At 41.0% G+C, this 23,015-nt stretch overlaps 1 protein-coding gene across 3 annotated transcripts in view; it reads right to left on the bottom strand.

The window, feature by feature from the left end:
• The window catches only part of Ankrd30a (ankyrin repeat domain 30A), a 68,143-nt gene that overhangs the window by 8,058 nt on the left and 37,070 nt on the right, over positions 1–23,015 (bottom strand). For 2 of the 3 annotated variants that reach the window (XM_075983009.1, XM_075983010.1), the window contains 11 exons: positions 22,216–22,249; positions 21,804–21,945; positions 19,704–19,917; positions 16,959–17,142; positions 15,967–16,104; positions 13,948–14,904; positions 11,135–11,287; positions 7,024–7,094; positions 6,524–6,617; positions 3,541–3,653; positions 413–542 (listed from right to left, as the gene is read on the bottom strand). In XM_075983009.1, coding sequence (XP_075839124.1) covers positions 413–542; positions 3,541–3,653; positions 6,524–6,617; positions 7,024–7,094; positions 11,135–11,287; positions 13,948–14,904; positions 15,967–16,104; positions 16,959–17,142; positions 19,704–19,917; positions 21,804–21,945; positions 22,216–22,249 — 2,230 coding nt within the window. The remainder of the gene's footprint in view (positions 1–412; positions 543–3,540; positions 3,654–6,523; positions 6,618–7,023; positions 7,095–11,134; positions 11,288–13,947; positions 14,905–15,966; positions 16,105–16,958; positions 17,143–19,703; positions 19,918–21,803; positions 21,946–22,215; positions 22,250–23,015) is intronic. The other variant, XM_075983011.1, reaches the window with a different exon arrangement.

Genomic DNA, 23,015 nt, shown 5'->3' with positions numbered 1-23,015 from the left:
CTACCACACAGGTGGACTTAACACTATGTTAAGTCAAAGGAGCCAGCACACACTGACACAGAACGCCAGAACAGGGAGCTATAGGGACAAAGCAAGAAATATTCTTAAGTGGTAGAGAATGCACAATTCTATGGATATAATACAGATGGGATATGTTTACTATATCCCAATAAAGCTGCTACCAACAATCAATCAATAAAAAAAGACTTGGGACTCATGATTTAGGATCACATAATGATGGATTGCAGCCCGGGTTCAAGATTTAAGATCAACAGTACGACTTTTTAATAGAAAATAATACAATTTTCATTAACATCATGTTCATAAAATGAAACAATATAAAACTTCAATGTATCCAGAGATTTATATTACTTAAAATTATTTTTGGGCCCCAAAACTGATTAAAAATTACCTTTTTTATTAGCATATTAACTGGGATATCCATTTCAAATTGACTGTTTTTTATATCTTGATGGAGATTAAGTTCTCTGTTTTCATGTTCACTTAATTCTTTTTTGGTCTTTTTTAAGAGTTCCTTAAATCTGCAAAAGTATATAGAGTAAGTGAAGTCTTTAAGAGTATGTTCAACAGTTATTAAACACACACTAAGTTCTAGCATTCAACAGAGATACATTTGTAAACTGTGACCCTCTCATGTGTACAAAAGTTTATGCTATGAATAGGAGATAGAGCTAATATACCTACAGAATACCTGTAATTATTTATATCCACTTTAGTATATTAGTATAAAGCACTCTTACATATTAGTTGTAACCCAGGCATCAGTAACCAAGGAGAAGACACGAATACTCTTTGTTGCCTGTCTGCAGTCTTCTCCAAGGCAAAGCACACACAAGTCAGCACTGAGGACGTAGCAGAGAGTGAACGCTTTAGCATCCAATCCCAACAAGTATCAAGGAGATTATCCAAGGCAGAAAAAAATGAGATGGAAAAACCAGTTTGTGCAGTTTGAGTAGAGGGAAAACAAAATAGAATGTCAAAGAAAATAGCATATGAAGGCTCAAAGAGATGAGAAGAAATCTAGAAGTCTTGAACAGGAATATCAACAAAATCCAAAAAATGCGAAACTACATTCAGAGAGAGCACAGGGCTGCACACGACACTCAGTGATGGAACTCTAGTGCAGTGTATGCAAGGCCCTGGGGCCCCTCTCTAGCACCCATCCTTCCATATAACCGACGCACACAAGACAGTAAATAAGAAAAAAAAAGCACTGATTAGAATCAGAGAGAAAACTCAAAATCTGTTCTGAACGAACAGAAAAGCAACCATGCTGGTGGCTGCAAAGACTGGAAACTATGTCACTGTAAAAGACGGGTGACATGGGGACCAAAGCAGCAAGCACTGGGCTTGCATGGTCTGCACCAGGCCCTCTGCGTAATACCACAGCTTTCAGTTTAATATTTTCATGGGGCTCCCGAGTGCGTGAAAGAGTGGGTCTCTGATTCTTGTGCCTTCTCTTGGGCTCTTGCCAACTTTGATGTGATGGTATTTGTTTTATCTTACTATATTTTATTTTGTTACACACTGTTGTTATTTCTTAGAAGTCTGTTCTAACGACAGACAAAAGGGAGTGGATCGGATTGGGAGGGGAAGGTGGGAAAGAACTGGGAGGAGTAGAGGGAGGGGAAACTAATCAGGATATAGGATATGAGAAAAGACTCTGTTTTCAATAAAGGGGGCTGCTAACAGAAACACAAATGCTCACTTCACTGTATTTAAGTCATTTGTCTACGGCTGTAAGCATGAGACATACAGTCAGCTCTCTGTACTTGTGGGTTCCACATCTAAAAAACTTTGCCTGGAAAATTCTGAAAAAGGAAAAACTGCACTTACACCGAACACACGCAAATCCTTGTCCTTTTCCTTATTCCCCAAACAACATAGTATATCAATTGCTTAATTAACATTTACACTCTATTTGGAATTTGAAGTGATTTAGAGAAGAAAACAGTATATTGGAGGTTGAGAATAGGTTAAATGCAAATAGTACACTATTTAAGGGTGTGCGAATCCATGGGTTCTGCCATCTGAAGGAGTCCTAGATTCCATCTCCTACACGTACCATAGCAGAGACTTACTGGTGTACAAAAAGCCCTGCCTCCTCATTTAGGCCGGTGGATGTCCAATGGGAAACTTAAAGCCCACACAAGCTTGGCCTTTGTTCTTAGTCCTTTTTCGACACTGAAATGTGAATCACATTCTTGCTCAAATCCGAGGACCTGCTAGTCATTTAAGGGGAGTTTACCTACAGCTAGCTGGTAATCCTCCTTCTTTAAGACTAAAGACACAAAGATATGAGTAATAAGACATTTTTAAGGTGTTCAGGGACAAGATAATCAGCAGACTGTCAAATATCAACGTTTACAGTGTCACATTCCAGGCCCCTGGCGTGACACCTGAAATCTCGTCACTACTCTCAACCCCTGAACCCATCTTCCCTTGCAGACTTGACCTCTTCTCTGATTCACCGCAGTGAGCCTGGATTCTAAGATAGCAGACATTATCTAGAAACACCACGGCAACAATTAAAGCTATTTCTAGACAGCAGCCACCTTACTGATAAGAATCCCCAAGGGACCCATCAGCTCTGACACGTGCACATTCCTCTAAAACAATCAGGGCTGGTGCTCTTCTCTGTGTCCTGAGTGCAGGGTACCCCAACTTTCCCCAGTATTAGTATTCCAAACAAACTCCTGCCTGTGGTCACTGTTGTTTTTTTAACCTTTTAATCAGCTGGAAAGAGGAGCTAAGCTGGCCTCTTGGGGACCCTCAGCGTCAGGCCTCTGTCTAGATTCCGGTAGCAGTACCAAGGGATGACTATATAGTATTACGTATGTGTGCGCATGCATTTAAAATTGTTTAAATAGAAGCTCAATATCATGTTAACCTTATATACATATTAGAGATGCCCAAGGAACAACAATTTATCTCCATGATAAACTTTTGTAATTAAAAAGAGAAAGAAAATGTTATATAAAGATAGTTTCTGATATAGTTAAAGAAAAACACAAATAGGTTTTTAAGATATCAAAATGTCTAAATGGTGAAGGGAAGGATACTACAAAGGCAGGAAAAAGATCAAAAGCGTGTTAAAAATGAAACTTCAGCTAGGTGGCGGTGGTGCATAACCTTTAATCCCAGCATTCAGGAGGCAGAGGCAGGTGGATCTTGTGAGTTCAAGGCTAGCCTGCTCTACAGAGTGAGTTTCAAGACAGCCAGAGCTACACACAAAAAAACTCTGCCTCAGAATACCAAAAATAAAAATATAAAAATAAAAAAACTTCAAAGTTGAAGAGTTCAGTTGACATTATATGCCAAAGGCATTTACCATCGTCTTAAGAAAATTTAAAGAGTAATTGCAATATTTTAGCAATCAAAAAACTTTAGTCTTTACCAATATGTTTCTGAGGTAAATTTTAAAGTAATAATGAGAATGCAGATAGGAAATGCACTTGTATTTAGGCTTCAGTTAAAGCAATAGAGAAAGGCCGAGGAGACTGAAATATTAAACCTTACTCCCTCAGTTCTTCCTCTAACGCATCGTTTCTCTTCTGTTCCTGCTCCAAAGTACACTCCAGAGATTCCTTCACCTCAGCAAGCTTCTTCAGTTTTTCTTTGTCATCTTCAGACTTTGAAAATAATTTTGAAAGAAAATAATTAGTAAAGGATTATTTCTTTTGTGTGTCTGTTAGGGGTGGTGTGTGTGTGTGTGTCTCACCATGTGGGTCCCAGGGAACCCCTCAGGTTGTCTGGCTACCTGGACAAGTGCCTTTTTCTGATGAGCCATCTCACTGGTCCCAAGAAAAGAATTTTAAAATCTAAAGCCCAATTCTTTAAAAAAGTATATTATCCTGCAGGAGTCCATGCATATTGTGTTTATATAGATCTATAAACCGGATACCAATGTGTACTACATTGGTTAATTTTGACTGTCAACTTGACTGCATAAAGAGATAACCAGGTGCCGGGCGGTGGTGGCACACTCCTTTAATCCCAGCACTCGGGAGGCAGAGGCAGGCGGATCTCTGTGAGTTCGAGACCAGCCTGGTCTACAAGAGCTAGTTCCAGGACAGGCTCCAAAACCACAGAGAAACCCTGTCTCGAAAAACCAAAAAAAAAAAAAAAAAAAAAGAGATAACCAGGGATTAGTGAATCTGAGTGTATCTGTGATGACCTGCCAGAGACAATCAACTCAAACTATGAAGGCTACATCAGGTGGTGATAAGAAGAGAGAAGAGGGTCAGGACAGGTATGTCTCGGAGATCCTATCTCGCCATGACCTCTTCTTGTCTGCCCCTTGCTCTGTGTTCACGTGCTCTGACTGCCATGATGTTCTGCTTACAACTGGCCCAGAAACACGGAGTCAAGTGACCACAGGCTGCACTCTCTGAAACAGATTTGTGCATGCCAAGCATCTGGTCACAGAAGGCATAAAAGGAACACGAAGACAGATATTTGATACAGCTCAAACCAAGTTATGCTTTCATCATTATCCTCTCTGGAATTTCAGCTGCCAATTATTTTAAATAAGTTTTTATACATAAGTGTACCATGAATAACTAGAGAAGTTAGAGGCTACTGACTGGATTGGCTAAAAGTTGTCTCCCAGCAATTTTTGTTTATATTTATTTATTTGGGGTGTGTGTGTGTGTGTGTGTGTGTGTGTGTGTGTGTACAGCGTTCAGGAGTAGTTCTCTCCTTTTACCATACAGAGATTCCAGGGAGCAAACTCAGGCCAGGCTTGGAGCCCAGGCGTATACCTGCCGAGTTCATCACGCAGTTCTTAGGTTTGTTTGTTGTCAGTTTGCTTTATTTTGCTTGTTTTAAAGTTTTTCAGAGACCAATGGTTATCCCAGGCTACCTTGAAACTGACTAAGCAGCCCAAGCTGGCTTTAAACTTTTAGCAATCCTCCACCTTCAGTCTCCAAAATGCTGGGATTACAAGTCTTTCCCTCCATCAAAGAAAATAAAGAAAACATAAACTAGGCATAATGGCACACACCTTTAATCCCTGCACCTGAGAGGCAGAGGCAGGCAGATCTCTGTGAGTTCAAGACTAGCTTGGTCTACAGAGGGAGTTTAGGACACCCAGGGCTACATGGTGAGGCCCTGTCTCAAAAAACAAAACAAGTCAGGCAGTGGTGGCACAGGCCTTTAATCCCAGTACTTGAGAGACAGAAACAGGTAGAGCTCTGAGTTAGAAGCCAGCCTGGTCTACAGAAGTAGTCGGTTCCAGGAAAGCCAGGACTGTTACACAGAGAAACCCTGCCTCAAATCAATCAATCAATCAAAAAACAAAAAGAACTCCATAAAACAAATTAGCCAAGGACAATGGCACGCAGTTTTGATCCTACGCAATCTGCTGGCTTGGTGGGAGCCTAGCCAGTTTGGATGTTCACCTTCCTAGATATGGACGGAGGGGGGAGGACCTAGGACTTACCACAGGGCAGGGAACCCTGACTGCTCTTTGGACTGGAGAGGGAGGGGGAGAGGAGTGGGGGGAAGGGGAGAGGGGTGGGAGGAGGGGGAGAAGAGTGGGAGGAGGGGGAGGGAAAGGGGAGGCTGGGAGGAGGTGGAAATTTGTTTTTTTTTTCTTTATTCTTCTTTTATCAATAAAAAAAAATACTCGGGAAAAAAAAATTTGTATTCTTAATACATTTCTTTACAGCTCCTATATAGCAGGATTTCTTTCAACGGTTTCATTTTTGTAGATTCCCCATCAACATATTATCATGTTAGGAAATATTAAATTAGGAAATAAAATTGGATAGTTTATATGAAATCTAGATAGAAACTACTTTTTGATGTTTCTTTGGCCCCAGAAAGAAGAATCAATATAAATAATCTAGACTACCTGGCCCATGGCCCTTGGGATGGACCGCACAGTGTTGAAGTCAGTAGTGAGAGTGACTTGGATTTGGTGTCCAATGCATCTACCTTGTGATCTTTTCTAGCATTAACTTTGCTTTGTTTTTGGTTTTATTTTGTTTTAATTCAAAGTGGAAAAGAGTTCAGTGGGGGTGGGGGACGGGACATTTGTATCATGATTTAGTATCTATTTTTGATTAATACAAATTATAAGTGATTCATTTTCAAAATCTCAGTGAAAGTCTTTGATTACTAAAAAAAAATCAGAAGACTAGATCAAATCACTTAAATTTCTTAGAATTTAAAAATGACTGTAAAGTACGAGTGGGGTAACACTGTCAATGCCCATAGGAACATCACATCCATTAACCAAAGGCCCACCAGTAGACGGACGTATAAAGCATTAGTCCTGAAATCATTCATTCACGAACTCAGCCGACTTCCCTACAGAGAGAAGGACTTGCATGTGAGGGGCAAACAGTGGGCATAGAACACAACACCGAGACTTGGCACACTGCCCACCGTGTTCAGTTACTACAGAGGACTGTCCTCTATGTCCCCATGGGGCAACTACAGGGCAGAGAGACCATCCCCTCTTAACATCAGAGAATCCAGGAAGAGGATCACTTACCAAATTCACACTTGACAGGTTTTCCTGAAGTTGCTCAATTTTCTCCGACTGGTTTTTTATTGTAATTTTAAAGTTGGAGTTTTCAAGTTCAAGCCTAAAATTGTATTTTAAAATAATTATATTTATGAAGCAATTTTTTTAAAAAATCACATATTTTCTGAAAATCAATTGAGTCACTATATAAATTCTTAAGGGTCTGAAACGCAAATGATTGGGTTACTGTAACTTCTCTAGGTGTGGATCAGGAGTCAAACCCAGATCCTCATGCACAGGCTACACCCCTAACTGCATCCCTACTCAAAGGTGTGCACTCCAGGGAACCTAGAGGTGAGACGGGCCTGGTCAGAGACTGCTGTCAGAGCTGACACAGCTGCCACAAAACACTGAGTCACAGCTGCCACCCTGCACTGCTACTTGCTGTATAAACACTGGAGTCACAGCTGCCACGCTGCACTGATAATTTGTTTTATAAACACCGAGTCATGCTGTTTAAACTGTACTTTTGTAGGTGGTCTTGCATCTTCTCAGTATGTTGTACAGCCTCTCTGTGTTGATCCTGTGCTTCTTGCAACTGGAATAAAGAATAAACAAACTTTTACTAATACGATATTCTAAATCTGCACACCTCATTCCCTGATCTACAGTGTTCACGTGCACTTCTCTGCAGTGAACGCAAATTTAACTGAGTTGCTGCAACAGGGATCTTAATTCTCTCAAAAACTAAAGTATTACCTGCCCCCCCTTTTTTTTTACAGAAAAGTTTACCAACATCTGCTCTGTGACAGACAGTCCATTTGTAAATTATAATCTACTATGCCTGCTAGATCAGCCAGCAAAGTCTTCAACTGTATCCTACTGGATATGCAAACTGACCACATGGCTGAAACCAAGAAAAGAGGGAATTTCTGATAGAATTGCCATTTTAAAAGTTCTTATGCACAGTTGTTATGAATCCACATATCTATAAACTGCCACAGCTCTGCCAGTTGTGATGAACATGGTGTTTAACGGCAGCTGACAGTCTTATGAAAGTTTCAGGGGAGGTATGTCTGCACAGAAGCCAGAACACTGTTACAGGGCATGATTTACTGGAAAACATGTTTCTAGTTGTGGTGTGGCTCAGTCTTAGCACACACCTTTAATCCAAGAGCTTTCTGTTTGAATACTGTAAACAGGATTAAATCAAGTCAACCATAGGTCAAGAGGCAGAGCAAACAAAGGAAGTGAAAATAGGATTATGAAGAAAAAACCAACAGAGAGGAAGAGGGACCAGGAGGACAGAGAGAGACACACACAGAAAGTGTGAGGGAGGGACACTGACATCAGAAGAGAAATGGGGTCTTCTTTTGGGATGCTGGCTGAGGAGCAAGGCCTAGTGGATGCTTTCTCTGTCTTTGAACTTTCACCCCAGCATCTGGCTTTACTTTATTAATAAAATTGATTGAGAGTTTGATTAAAAACAACAGAATGCTTGGGTCCAAAGCTCCTCCTCACCAGCTGTTAGATGTATAGATTCTGAGCAAATGAATTTCCTGTATCTTAGTTTCTTCCTCTGTGAAAAGGAAATAATCCTATCCATATCAATGGACTACTGAAAAGATTAGTTAGGGAATATGAATAAAGCACTTGAACTGAACATGGCAGCGAGTTAGAATTTAGGCGGGTGCTATGGCAACCACAAAAGAGGTCATTTAGGCACACTGTATTGGCTCATTCCTTGTGTAACCGATTGTGGCAGGAAGTGGAGAGTGAGACCCATACTACATCTCTAGTACTTCCTGCAACTTCCAGAAATATCCCGAGCCACCAGCAACTACGCATGTGGAATACTTTTTAGCTTCTTTTTATTCCATACTGCTCAGCTGGCAAGGATCATACAGTGCGGTGCAGACAGTGTTTCCTGGTGTAGGCAGTAATGGCCTGACAGTCAGCTGAAATATGGGGCTCTATTGATAAACTGAGGGTCCTAAGCTCACTCCTCCCGAGAACATTGGGTTGCTTTATCCAGTACTCTAATGATACATGAAGGTTTTGCAGTACAGGATACCAGAAAAGTTGTGGACAGAGCTTTGCAGTTGGTCAGCTTCTATAGACGTATAGATCCTGACCCTGTCTCTATAATGAAAGAAGACAAATGCAGTTACTTTTTTTCCTCAGAATGAGAAAAAAAATGTTTGATAGAACATTTCTCCTCTATTAAATTATGTGCTTTCTACTTCATATGCAATTCCTTAAAATATATTTATAATAAGAGCCTTATTATAGAGGCTAGGTATATAACTCAGTTGGTAAAGTGCTTGCCTAGGTTAGAGCCTCAGCAATACATAAACCAGGCATGGTGGCATTTGTCTATGTATAACTGTAGCACTTGAGAGGTGGAGGTAGGAGGATCCGAAGTTCAAAGCTATCCTTAGCTATGTAATAGTTTGAAGCCATGCTAGGACACCAGGCCACGTCTAAAAAAAGAAAGAAAAAGAAAAAAGACTGGGGGTGGTGGCTCACGCCTTTAATCCCAGCACTTGGGAGGCAGAGGCAGGTGAATCCCTGTGAGTTCGAGGCCAGCCTGGTCTACAAGAGCTAGTTGCTAGGACTGTTCCACAAGGAAAGCCTGTCTTGAAAAACAAAAAAACCAACCAAACAAAAAAAAGTCATCACCTTAACGCCTCAAAAGAAGTAATATCTGGACTGGTACGAAATACTTAATGACTACTAAGCAAAAATATTTTCAATTTATTCGATATACACATATCAGCTCTCAACCCTTTAAGTTAATTTATATCCCAATAAGATGACAGCCCATACACATAACAAAAATAAAAGAAACCAACCAAAGAAGCAAAAGCCTATTAAGAGTAATGGAAAATCAGGATGTCAGACTGAGGTAAATGGAGTCAGAGTCAGGAAATGCTTCAAGGAGATGGTAATTGTGAGTCAGTTCTAAATTGAATGAGGAGAAAAGAATAAAAACTGGGAAGATGGAAAGGCAGCAAGAGTGAAGCTGTACAGCTGGAGCGGCCAGCCTCGTTAACTAAGATGCTCAACCCCACAGCAGCCTAGAAATGGGAAGCGCCCTGCTAGTGGGGCTGTACAGCTGGAGCGGCCAGCCTCGTTAACTAAGATGCTCAACCCCACAGCAGCCTAGAAATGGGAAGTGCCCTCTGCTAGTGACGGCTCATTACCCGATAGGGGGAAAATATGAAGGGCCGACAACTTCATGCTGAGAAACAGTCATTCAGAAGGACTAAACACCACAGGAAATAAAATGCTCAGAAAAAAAGAAATTATATCTAGACAGAGAGATGGACTGGTAGGTCTGGGGAAGACGGAAGGATTAGGGTGACAAGAAGCTCATGGTTTATTTTAAGATGATGAAAACGTTCTAATTGATTGTGATGACATGTAAATCTGTCAATACCCTAAGAGATGCCAATTTTTTTTTTTTTACTTTAAGTAGTGAGCTATGTATTATATGTTTATTATAGCTCAATAATGCTCTTCTGTTTGAAAAACTCCAATGGCATGCCAGGTGTACTGGGCCTGCTTATAACCTCAGCACTTGAAGGGAGGAGGCAGGGGAAGGTTGTAAACTGAAGAGAGCCTGCTCTAAGCAGCTACTCCTAGACCAGCTGGAGCTGTAGGAAGATTCTGAAACAAACAAACACACAGAGAAACAGATGGCAGAATCTAGACGCTGGTTTTCATTCTGTTTGAAAAAGAGTACTATATATGATCTGAGTATTTCCATGTGGTTATATTTCTAAAAGAAAGAAGTGCCTAGCGTTGGAGACAGGTTTTAGAACACCCTCAAACATTTGCTTTCTTGTTTCCGGCACAGCGGATAGAGCATAAGGACTCACACATCCGAGGCAAACACTCCGCCTCTGAGCATGCGCCTCAGGGTTTAAAAGTTTTCCAGGCTGGCCTCAAATTCTTGCGTTGGTCTCTCAAGAGGCTTAGATTACAGGTATGTTATCACACCTGGCTAACATCTGCATTTTGAGCAACATAAATGGCTTTTCTGTCCAAATTATCCTGATATCTATTAAATGAGTATCAAAGATGCTGTATCCACTCACAAAAAATGAGGATAAGAAGGAAGCCAATTTTCTGGAACTTTCTATAAACACCATCTCTGGTTTAACCTACTTTGCCTCATCTGCAACAGAAATATCTCTGAGGAAAGATATATAGTTCTCAATTTTTCCCAAGGATAAAAAAGGTTTACAAAAATTGTAAGAAAAAATGGGGCCAGTGAGACTCTGGGAGTCTGAAGGCACTGGTGGCCAATCCGAGGATCTCAGCTGGGTCTCAGGGGCCATGTGGAGGAAGGAGGGCAAATACCCTCCCTACCCACGGGCAAGTTGACCTCTGACCTCCACTGGGATGAGGTAGCATGTTTGGCCTGTTCCCCCACACGAAATAAGTATTTTTTTAAGTCAAAGAAAAAACAAATAGCAGAATAAAACTGGAGTTTAAGAAGTAAGTTCATTATAAAGGTGATAGCAAATTACAATGAAAACATGAAAGAAAGCTGTCTTCTGGAATTATCCTAAAACTCTATCATTTTACAGGCTGTACATGAGCAGTAGACACATTAAATTTCATACGTACCTGACTTCTGAGCTGACCTAATTTCTTCTTTAAATCTCGTGCCTCGTCTTCTAAATTACTGCGGTAGCGTGAGGAGACCTCGAGGGAAGCCTCTGACATCGACTGCTTCTTGAGGGTATCAGCCAGTTCCTGCTGGAGCTGCCTCACTACCACCTGGTGAGGTATTCGTTACAGATTTTATAAATCATATTACAACACTGAGTAACACCATTGAGCTCTTCTCCATGCTCTGAAGAAAATCTGCGCATTTGGTAGTGTGTGTATCAGTAAGCCTGGCAGGGATGAATTCCACATTGTGGAACTGTTTTACATATTTTATTTTAATTTACTCATATCTTAAATTTTCATTTTTAACTGATATGTAAAAACATAAAACTGTACGTGTCAGCAAGGTATCACAAGATATTTTGATACATGTGCCCTTAACAGGTTAGACACAATTATGGCTACTAACATTGATCATTTCTTTAGGCTGAAATCCTTTCTTCTAGTAGTCTGGAATATACAGCATATTATTGTTCAGTAGCTCCACGCTTCCTGTTCTTAACTGTAACCGAGCACCCACTGACTGCTGCCTCCCATCACTCCTCCCTCTTCTTCTCAACCCAATCTCTGAGAACCACTATTGTATACTGGAGCTTTGAAGAAATCAGTTTTTAAGGTTTTATATTGTAAGTAGGATCACAAGCTCCCTATGTTCCTGCGCTGGTCTTCAGTTAGCAGCGTTTGGTCAAGCACTACAGGATTCTGTCCAGTTGTGGGCAGAGCCAATGTGGATGGACTACTTCATTCCCCTGTAGCACCCGAGGCCACCAAAGGACTGAGGCCCACACAGATATGTGCTGTTGCTAATTCAAAGCTCAACAGTAATCACAGTGTGAGATAGTGTTCATGAAGCTAGACCCTTGGCCACTTGGGCTGACGCTAAGTTGGGTTGTGTGCGATACTCACAGCCACTAAGACCTATGTCCCAGGGTGACCCAGGATCTCTGCCTGTTGCCAGGGCAATATCCAAGCCCTGCCTTGCTAGGTATCAAGGTGAGACTGTAAGTCTATGTAGCTTAGAACAATCTCAAATTTGAAGTGTCCTGCTCCTGCCTCCTGACTTAGAGTTGTGCGTCGCCATGCCTGCACACAGAATTCCAAGAAGGCCAACTTTCTCCTAATTCAATTTCCTTCTCAAATCCTTCCAACCGTCTTCCTTCAGAATAAAAGCAAGGCCTCAGTAAGCTGACGCCAGCTCCCCCAACTCTCTCCCTTGCCCACTGCCTCTCTGCTGTACATGAATCCTCACACTCTTTAGTTTCCATTAGTTTGGACGTGCAGATTTAATGATAATTAATAAACCACCGGTAACTGCATTTATTTCTGTGCTGAACAAAGCTGCATCCTCTAAGATCACAACTGAGCCCTAAGATAGAAACAGGAACCTGTTACTCATTAAAATGTGGAAAATTACAAATGCTGACATGAGAGATTAACATATTTTTGACTCTGTTAAAGTTCACACATCTGTCCCAACTTAGGATTTAATGGAAAGCAGATGTTTTTGGAGTTATGGTCATAAGAATATATAATTTGGGACAAGCATTAAATTCAAGTGACATCAGACAATATTATACCAACAGGAAGCTATACAAAGCTACTGAAAGGAAAAAAAACACTACAAAATAGAGCATCTCTATTTTAGTTTCCCGATGAAATACAAAGCCACCTGGCCTGTGGAATCACAACTGCAAACTCCGCATTTTAGTCATGAAAGTTCCCACTTAACCTGCCTCATCATGGTCCAAAAACTTGGCAAGAAAAAAAAGCATTAAAATTATTTCAGGACTGGGGTGTGTAGGCAGTGCATGTGCAGCATGCCAAAGCCTAGGGCTCAGTTTCCAGCACCAAAAATCACAATTTAAAAGCTCATGCCCTCCTAATTATTATTTCAGCAGCATAAAACCGCATTATTAATACCAGTATATAACTAGTAACATTTTTAAGTTAATCTTCTACAATTCCAAAGGTTATACAATGTATCTACTCAAAATAACACATTTGTCAGGTCTAATTGTCCCTTCTTGCTGAGCGGTGGTGGTGTACACCTTTAATCCCAGCACTCGGGAGGCAGAGGCAGGCAGATGTGAGCTCAAGGCCAGCCTGGTCTACAAGAACTAGTTCCATAACAGGCCCCAAAGCTACAGAGAAACCCTGTCTCGAAAGACCAAAGAATTGCCCCTTCTTTCTGGATTTCAAATTTAGTTCTATGAATGTAATTATGATTCTTTCAAAAATTTAAACAAAACTATGGTGCATGTTTTAAAGTAAAATGTGATATTTCAAAACACAAATACAACATGTAACAGTCAATTCTGAGTAATTGACACAATTTACCACATCAAATATGGATTATCTTTGTTTTGGGAATAAGATCTAAATTATATTTGCCGACACAGATTTGTTTCTAAGGTAATATAACAAATATGGTCAATAGATTTTTATAGCCAGCTAGATTCAACACAGTATTAATGAATAGTATTTTGAATATCCCCACGGGATATTTTAAAAATGTTAATCTTTATTGGGGTTAGAGAGATGGCTCCGCAGTTAAAAAGCAATGACTGCTCTTCCAGAGGACCTGGAATTCCTAGCACACACATGGTAGCTCACAAGCATGTATAACTCCCATTCCAGGGGATCTGATGCCCTCATCTGGCCTCTGTATGCACTAGGCACACACACGGTGTGCAGACATACATGCAGGCACACACCATACACGTAAGATGAAAACAGAAGTTGAAAATCTCCTCTTTACTGATACTCACTTCTCTTTCTGCTTTCTCATTTTCATACTGGCACAGTCTCTCTTTGAAGTGACTGCACTCACTGACTAACTCCTTGTTTCTGTCTTCCAGCATCAGCCTGTGCTTCTGGCCCTCCGCTTGGAGTCTGCCTAGCATATCATGGAACTGGTCTTGGATATTAACTATCGTCTTGTCTTTGCTGTCGGCTTTGTTGGAAGCATCGTCCAGCTGCTGTCGGAGCAGCATGTTCTCGCTCTGCAGCTGAGACAGCCGCTCCTCTATGGATTCTTGCTTTCCCATGTATTTGTTCACCTTCCCTTGCTCATCTTGGTACAGATGCTCAACCTCCTTCATCTGGCACTGTGTCTGGTTGAGGTCTCTTTGTACATGCTTCAAAGCCAAAGTCTTTTCTCTGAGCGCATCTTTTGTATGATGAAACTCAATTTCTAGGCTATTCAGTTTTTTCTCAGTTTTGGAAAGCTGTTGGGAGAGAATCTCATTGTTATCTCTGAGGTTAGACAGATCAAAGTTCATCTTGTCTTGCAAACGAAGCCACTCATCTCTTGCCCTCTGGAAGGCAATTTCTAGGTCTCTTTTCGAGGCCTGAATTTCAGCATGGTCGTGCATAGCAGAAGCCAGTCTAGAGCGGAATGATTCAACATCTGTTTCCAGTCTTTCTTTATTTTGTTTTTCATTCTCGAGCTTAGAGCTCAGCATTGTATTCTCAGTTGTAAGATTACTAAGCTGCCCGTTATACTGGAATATTGTTTTTGTAAATGTTTCTTCATTTAGCTTTATCGTTCTTTGAAGCTTATCACTCTTTTCATTTGCAGTCTTAATATCTTCAAGATACTTCTTTTCCTTCTCCTGGTTATGCTTTTTTACTGTGTCCATCTCCAGTCTTAGCATGGCAACTTCGTCCTGCAACCTCTGGTTCTTCTGCAACAGATCTTTCTCTTTTTCATGACTGACAGAAACCTAGGAAAGGAAACAAACATTTAGCTCTCACAATTCCTTATGGAATTCAGGGACAGCATGTGAAGTCTACAATCTAAGAACTGAAATACACACATGCAACTAAAAACATCTAATTTCTGAGCTTAGAGAAGCCTAAGTTCCCAAAAGTTCATAAATGTAACTGAAGACAATGAGAACGATACTTTCTGAGAAACTCAGCACTGGGAAAGCCGTTCTCTGGAGGACAACAGGCTTAAGGCGCAAAGCAAAGGTTATTAAATTGGCTCACATTTCACATTAGGAGATGGCTTAATGCCAGTGTGAGGATCAGAATATGGATGCCCAGCACCCGTGTCAATGCCGGGGTGTGTGGCAACCCACTGGCAGTCCCAGCACCTGGGAAGCAGAGAGGGAAGATCCCAGGGGCAAGCTGGACTAGCCAAGACGGTTCTGTGAGAGGGCCTGCATCAACACCTGAAGTGCAGAGTGATCAAAAAGCCACCTAGCATCAACCTCCGGCCTCTACATGCATGCACATACATGTGCTCCCAAACAGATATGAACACAGTTACACTACACACACACACACACACACACACACACACACACACACACACACACACACACGGCTTACGCTTTAATATCTAACATATACAACTGGTCCAAAGTAAGAACCTTAGTTCTTTCATTTGGACAGAAAAAAATTTCCCAAAGTTCTTTTAATTCCTTTTTTTTTTCCAGAAAGTTTTTGTAACCCCTTTTTAGTCAGTTGTGGCAACTATATTTGTTGATAAATACTTAAAATAAGCATTATACAAATAAGTATGCTAGTCACCACCATTCTGAAAAGGTAAGACTGAAAACGTAACAAGTTGCAGAATTCCCAGGTCCCCTTAGCCGGCTGGTAGTGCTCCATATGTTAGACAGCGGGGCAATGCTTCTGCCATCTACCCCTAAAACAAATATATTATGTATACATACATATGGTTCGAAATCCTCTATATTTCCCACAGTGCGTAAGGTTGGCTCTGAAAATATGTAAATACATAAATGCACACATATTTAGAAAACTAAAGAAAGCACCTCGGAAGTCATTCTCTTCTGTGCCATTTCGATCTCCTTTTGCTTGCAAAGGTGATTTGCAAGAATCCCATCTTGTAACATTCTGGCATTCTGTTCTTGGGAAAGCTGCCTCTGAATCTCATTCCGCTCCTCTAGAACCTAGAGACACATTCACGAAGTTTTCAGTCTCATACTACTGTGTTGCTGTGGACAGGGCATCCAAAAGCTCAGTTAAGAGTAGAACAATGAAAACATACTAGAAGCAGCCTATGAAAACAAGTGATTCTATTCCATGTAAAACACAGTATAATATGTACTGCATATTATAGTTAAATTGCTTAAAAAACAGAAACAGTTCTTACAGGCAGAATTGCAAACTAGTTTGTTACAAACATTTAGCCAGCATTAACACAGTTTAAACGACAGCCTGCATTTTAAGAGCGCTAGACTAGCACTTATTTTCCATGGTAAACTTATCTTTCATTATCTCACTTAGAAAGGATGACTGTAGTACCTATTAGTTTCCAAGAGTCATAATAAATAATTGCCACTATCTGTATTAAAATTTATTCTTAGCATGAGGCACCACTGGTCAACAATGGATTGAATATATCCTGGCGACCCCACACAATTACATCAACTAGGGATGAGGCTGATCTCTGACATGATCATGAAGTTTGCACTATAATAATGAAACCAATAGATATTTTCATTAATGAGACATGGAGATATATATGTGGTATGTGCATATATAAATATAATAATATGTAATTAAAGTGACATTAAAAGTACAACAAATAAAGGTAGGATTAAGAAATGTTTACCAGTCAGGAACACTTTACTCCTAGTACTTGGAAGACAGAGGCAGGCAGATCTCTGAGCTCAAGGCCAGCCTGGTCTAGAGAGTAAGGCCAGGACAGCTGAGGTTATGCAGAGAAACCCTGTTTCTATCCTGTCCCGCTCCAAAAAAAAAAAAAAAACCCAAAAGAATTTTTTATAGAATATTAATGTACCTGGTTCAAATGATTTCTTACTGTTTTCAGCTCCATATCCAGTGTTCTGAGAGAGACTTCAAGCTGCTGCTTCCCCTCGACCTCGCTCTGATATTGCTCATCTTTTCTCCTAAGCTGCTCCATAGTTTTCTCAGAAAGTAGATCTGCACTTCTCCGCTTCTCTTCCTCTTGTTTCAGTGCAAATCTGAAATTAAATGTGTTTATCATAAAACTAACCTGTTAATAGAAAATGAAGTTCACGATGGTGACGTGGTGTCCTAATAAAATCTCTCTGTTGTTAAATAATTGTTTCTCTTTTTGACTCCTGAGTTTAATTCCTCACTTCAACCTCTTCTAAAGGCCATATGCTCTTGATGATAACAAGGATGAGTAAAAACTTTAACTGGCAAATTTCTAGAAGTCTAGTAAATATTATTGAAAAGAAATTTTGAATGTATTCAGTAAAGTTACAGGTTAATCATTATCTTTTGTAGGGATAGAGAGATGGCTCAGTAGTTAGAGCACTGGCTGCTCCTCCAGAGAACCCAGGTTCAGTTTCCAGCACCCACATGGTGGCTCACAACCATTTATAGCAACAGTTCTAGGGGTTCTGATGCCCTTCTCTGGTTTCAGCAGGCACTGCACACATGCAGTGCACACACATAAATATGGACAAAACCCCCATATACATAAAATAAAGTTAAGTAAATTAAAAAAAAAACTATTTGGGGAGCAAGTGCACATTCTGTAGTGGATGGAGACTTCATGAGAACTGGGCCTTGAAGGTCCACATGGCTGTGGGCTCTTGTCCAGCAGGAGGGTGTTCACATAGGTGCTGAGTGAGACAGCAGTTATGCTGGCTGGGGTAGCAGAGATGTGGCCTTGGGAAGTTGGGAGAGTCCTAATATGCAGTGATTTGATTCCAGTGGGTGGGGCTGACCCTCTAACCTGGGGGGGTGATTAGCACATGTCATGATATGACAGGCTTAAGTAAAGTATGAGGGACCTTAAACAAGATGCTGGGGGAAATGTCTGTGGCGCAAACAGATGCTCCCCACCGGTCTTCAGATGAGAACACTGGACAAAGGGGGAGAAAGCAGGTGCTCAGCCTCAGGCGGCAGAGAGGGGGCGCTGAAGAGCAGGACAAGTGCGGATTCTATTTGCAAGCAAGAGCCGCAAAGGATCCTGGATGGCCAGCTCTGAGAGCCAGGGCACAGTGGGCAACCTTCCCGCAGAACAAGCAGGAAGTACGGGTATCTTCAGATGAGGGAGGTGGAATGCCCAGGGATGGAGGGCTTGGGATCAACTTACCAAGCAAGAGGTAAAGTCCTGCAAAGCAAGGGGTGGGAGCCCCAGAATGGTGGGTTTATAGCACAAAAGTAAGGAGAAGATGAAAACTGAAAGCAGATTAGAACTCTTTCTGCACTGCGGGTGAGCGGAGTCCTGGGAGGTGGGGCTGTGATGTCCCAAAGAACAGAATAGGCCTTACTGGTAGTGATTCAGGCACAGGTCCAGTCTGGGGGCCTCGGGGAGGGAGGGAAGAAGGAAGGAAGGTGGCCTTTATTAGCAGCATGTATGGAGGGAGTCCTGGAAGGGGGAGGAGTCTGAGGTGACCAAGGGATGGTAAAAGGAGAACCATCAATAGTGATGTATGGGACAACCCTATATTCCTGATACACATTGCAACAAAGTAGCTATATATAACAAACAACATATAAAAACCAGAAAGGACTTCCTGAGAAAGAAATTTGGGGAAAATGCCATTCACAATAGCTTAAAAGCAGATACAACTTAGAACAAAAGTCGTCAACAGATGAAAGGCATCTCTAGCAAACACGGCGCCAGAGGGAGGTACTAGAAGGCACATACCTCATGCTCAGGGACTGACAGAATCCAGCAAAAACTATTAAGAGCTATCTACAGATTAAACACAATCTTCATGACATCTAACGATACATTCATCCTCCTTCCCTCTCCCTGTAATTTCTATGAAATATTACACAGAAATCACGTGGTTGTGTGATGAGCACGAGAGTTCACATTAGATACTGAAGAGTTTTTAAAGTAGACAATTACATAGAAAACAACTAACATCAGTATTCTAATATAAGACAGATTTTAAGACTTATTTTATCAGTTGGGCAGTGGTGGTGCACACCAGCAGCTGGGAGGCAGAGACGGGTGGATCTCTGCGAGTTCAAGATCAGCCTGGTCTACACAGTGAGTTCCAGGACAGACAGGGCAATACAGAGAAACCCTGTCTTTGAAAAAAAAAAAGGTTATCTGATCAATAAATAAAGATGTTTTTTTTAATGGCTGTTTTTATGTAGCCACTAAAATATAATTTTAGTGGCATCTATGGTATCTGTTTAATTCTTAGAATAATTCATAGTTATGTTCACTATATTATTTGCAAGAATTTCTCATTTCAGAAGACTAAGAAATTTTCTCTCTTGTAAACTCCATGACATGCAACAAAGGCCAAAATTGAAGTACATCTCTGTATCATAAACAGTGAAAACATTTATTTAAAGCTAGGCTATCATGGCTGGGTAAATGGCTCAGTGGGTAACGGAGCCTGCTCTAACTCCAACTACTTGAGCTGGATCTTGGGGACCCAAATGGCAGAAGGAGACTGACTTTCCCAAGTCAGCACCCAACTTCAACACACATGCCAAGGCATGTGCTCAATATGAGCACACTCACAGAGAGTGAACGTCACAGGACATTAAACACTGATGAATGAAATAAACCAAGACGGCACACCTCAGATTGGAGAGCTCCTGCTCCCATTCCGCCTTCTCATGCTCTAGCAGTGATCTTACTTCTTTTGTTTCTGATACTTCCTTCTGCAATTCCTTAAATTTATTTTCCATTCTTTTAAGTTTTCCTGTAAGTAGTTCACAATGGCTTCTTTTAAATTCTATTAATCTTTTATAAGAATAAACTGCGTCCCGGATTTTCAGAAGACTAACAATATCTGAAGCGGGGGAAAAGAAGAGACAAATAAAATGAGTGAGCATATTAAAAGACTGCATTTTTATGTTCCTTCACTTACACACCGATGGGATATACAGTAGGTGCCGAGAGTGTGAAACACATTACATAAGCTCTGCAGATAACACAGGTGAGACCCTTGCTCTTTTTCAGCTTAAAAGAAAATATGGAATTATAATCTAATGTTTTTTCATATGAAACTGGATAAAACTGGAGATCTTCATGTTAAGCAAATTAAGCTAAACTCAGTCAAATGTTCCATGTTGGATTTAAAACAGAAAGCACAAAGCATTTAATGAGCCTCTCATTCAGTCTACTTTTAGCCAAGTTGAGGTAACAGCTATGGAGCCATGTTTCCACTTGAAACAACCCAGATGAACACAGTTAAAGTATCTCAAACAATAATTCTCAGGACAACGATCCTTAGCAGACAGGGAGTAAATGGGCACTACGAATGTCCCAGGTGTCTGACTCTCATCGCACTAGGAGAAAGAGCTGAGGCAGAGCTCCCTAGACCTCAGAGTCTGATAAGAACACAGGACAGAACAGAGAGGAGAGAGCAACCCAGAGGAACACCCTGCAGGTCTGTGGACGGCCCCTGGAATACTTCGCCAAGCACTGAACAAGGGGCGTATAGGAAGAAACTATATGAACCAAGGATAAACACCCGAAAAGGTTCATGAAATCTCACTGTTGTTCCTACAGGACCAAGAAGAATATCTACTCTGCTTAGTCAGACTGGACAAACACAAGACGATGGATAAAGATCAGAAAGGAAAATAAACACATAGAAAATGCTCAACATTTATCAGCAGTGTGAGGCACTTTAAGACCATGATGATATACGTATCATACACCTATAAGAATAACTAAGACTTAAAATATAGACAAGCAGTGTTTGTGAAGACAGAGCCCTGGATCTCTCCTATCCTGTGGACTGGAAAGCAGGAGCATGGGAGAAGAGCAGAGGCTTTTGTGACAGATTGGCTAACTATCTTGATTATGGTGTTTATTAAGTATGTGTTTAATACACATGTTGACACTAACCAGATAGCCCTTTATATATCAATATGCCTTGCTGACGCTGTGTAAAAGAAAATAGCCTACTGCAGGAGCAAACTTCTAAGACAGCAACTAGAACAGAAAAGGCAGGAGAAAACTAAAGGATCGAGAAACCTAACCTTGTAGCAAAGGGTTGATGCAATCAGGTCAGAATCTTTGCAACTGCGTAATTACAGTTAGAGACAGACAGAGAGAGCGGGGGAGGGAAAAGGTTTATTTGGTCTATGCTTCCACATCACCGTTCATCATCAAAGGAGTCAGGACAGGAACACAAGCAGGGTAGAATCCTTGAGGGAAGAACTGATGCAGAGTCCATGGAGGGGTGCTGCTTACTGGCTTGCTCCTCATGACTTGCTCAGCACAGAATACCGGCCCAGGGTGGAACTACCCATAGTAATTTGGACCCTCCTGCATCAATCACTAATTAAGAAAAATGTCCTATAGGTTTGCCTATGGCCGACTCTTATAGAGGTAATTTCTCAACTGAGGCTCCCTCCTCTCCCGTGACTCCAGCTTGTGTCAAGCTGACGTGTATCTAGCCAGCACACCAGGTGACCTCATGCAGTGACAGTAGGCACAGAAGAAGAGCAAGATCAACGGAAAGACTGGATGTGTCGGTTCTACAAAGGAAAGCCCAGTGAGCATGACCGCAGTGCTTTGGCTGACGGTATAAATGAACAGCTCACATACTACTGTAACATGAAGTCTATTTCTACACGCACATAGGTGCTCTAGGTCAATGCGAAGCGAAGTGCATGTATTACCATGTGCAGGGAGGCTGCCCATTCATGCACACAAGCGTCATACCTCGACACTCCATCCTGAGATGCTCAATTTCACACAAAACGCTCTCATAATCGGGGCACTGGAGCTCGCAGTCCTCGGAGGCTGTTTCAGACGACTCATTCAAGTCATCGAGGTCATCCACAGAGGCGACTTGGTTTCTGACCTACAAAATAAACACTATTTTAAACTGTTTCCCTAATATTTACATTATATATGAAATAATGCTTTAAACAGACACTTCTTAAAAGAGCTGACAGTTGGCAGAAGGATGCCTTTATTTATAGCTACTATTTCTTCCTTTTGAAGGCCAATGTCTTTCCATAAGAAGATCCTTGATTTTTTCACTTTATCTTCTTATCTTTTAACTTATATATCACTACCTTTCATAATTTATTTTAAAACAAAATACCAGATTTTATTATTTTTACGTTACCTTGTTATTTTTATTAGATGTTTTCTTTGTGGGCCTAAAATAAAAAACAAACCCATAAAAATCCTTTAAGACTAACAGTATGTAAAATACAAAGAATATCTAAGATTACTGACTTTTATATAAAGCCTCTACATTTGAAATTTATTTCTCCCACTAATAACATTTATAGGCTATTTAAAATAAAATATTTTTCCAAAAGGGAATTTGATTACAAACGGAGAGTAAAAGTAAAATAATTATTAATATAAGAAGAAATTAAAACATATACACACATATTTTTTATTTAGCTGAAATGACCTTGAGCCTCCTCCCCTGACCACCAGTGCTGGGGATTCAAGTGTGTGCCACCAATGCCCAGAGTGGTCTGCTGGCAATCAAATAAGGGTTTGTATATCTAGGCAAGCAATCTACCAACTGAGCCATATACTCAGAGCAGAAAGAATTAAGCTTAGATCAAAGTTCTGGTTCTAAAAGTAAAGGAAAAACACGCTATTTACTTTTTTGATAGAAATATACAGAGATAGCTGAACCAAGCTCGTGGGAACTCACAAAATGGAGACTGACAGCTGTGGAGTCTGCATGGGACGGATCTGGGTCCTCTGCATGTGGGAGACAGTTGTGCATCTTGGTCTACCTGAGGGGTCCATAGTAGCGGGGCCAGGATCTATCGAGTGTGAACTGGCTTTTGGGAGCCGCCCATTCCCTCTGGTGGGATGCCTTGTTCGGCCTTGATGCAGGGGGGAGGGGTTGGTTCATACAACTTAATGTGCCAGGCTTTGTTGACTCCCCATGGGAGGCCT

This window comes from Microtus pennsylvanicus, chromosome 8 (assembly GCF_037038515.1).
Source record: "Microtus pennsylvanicus isolate mMicPen1 chromosome 8, mMicPen1.hap1, whole genome shotgun sequence".
NCBI lineage: Eukaryota > Metazoa > Chordata > Mammalia > Rodentia > Cricetidae > Microtus > Microtus pennsylvanicus.
The sequence above is the reverse complement of the archived record's forward strand: the minus strand, read 5'-3'. Positions and strand labels throughout refer to the sequence as shown.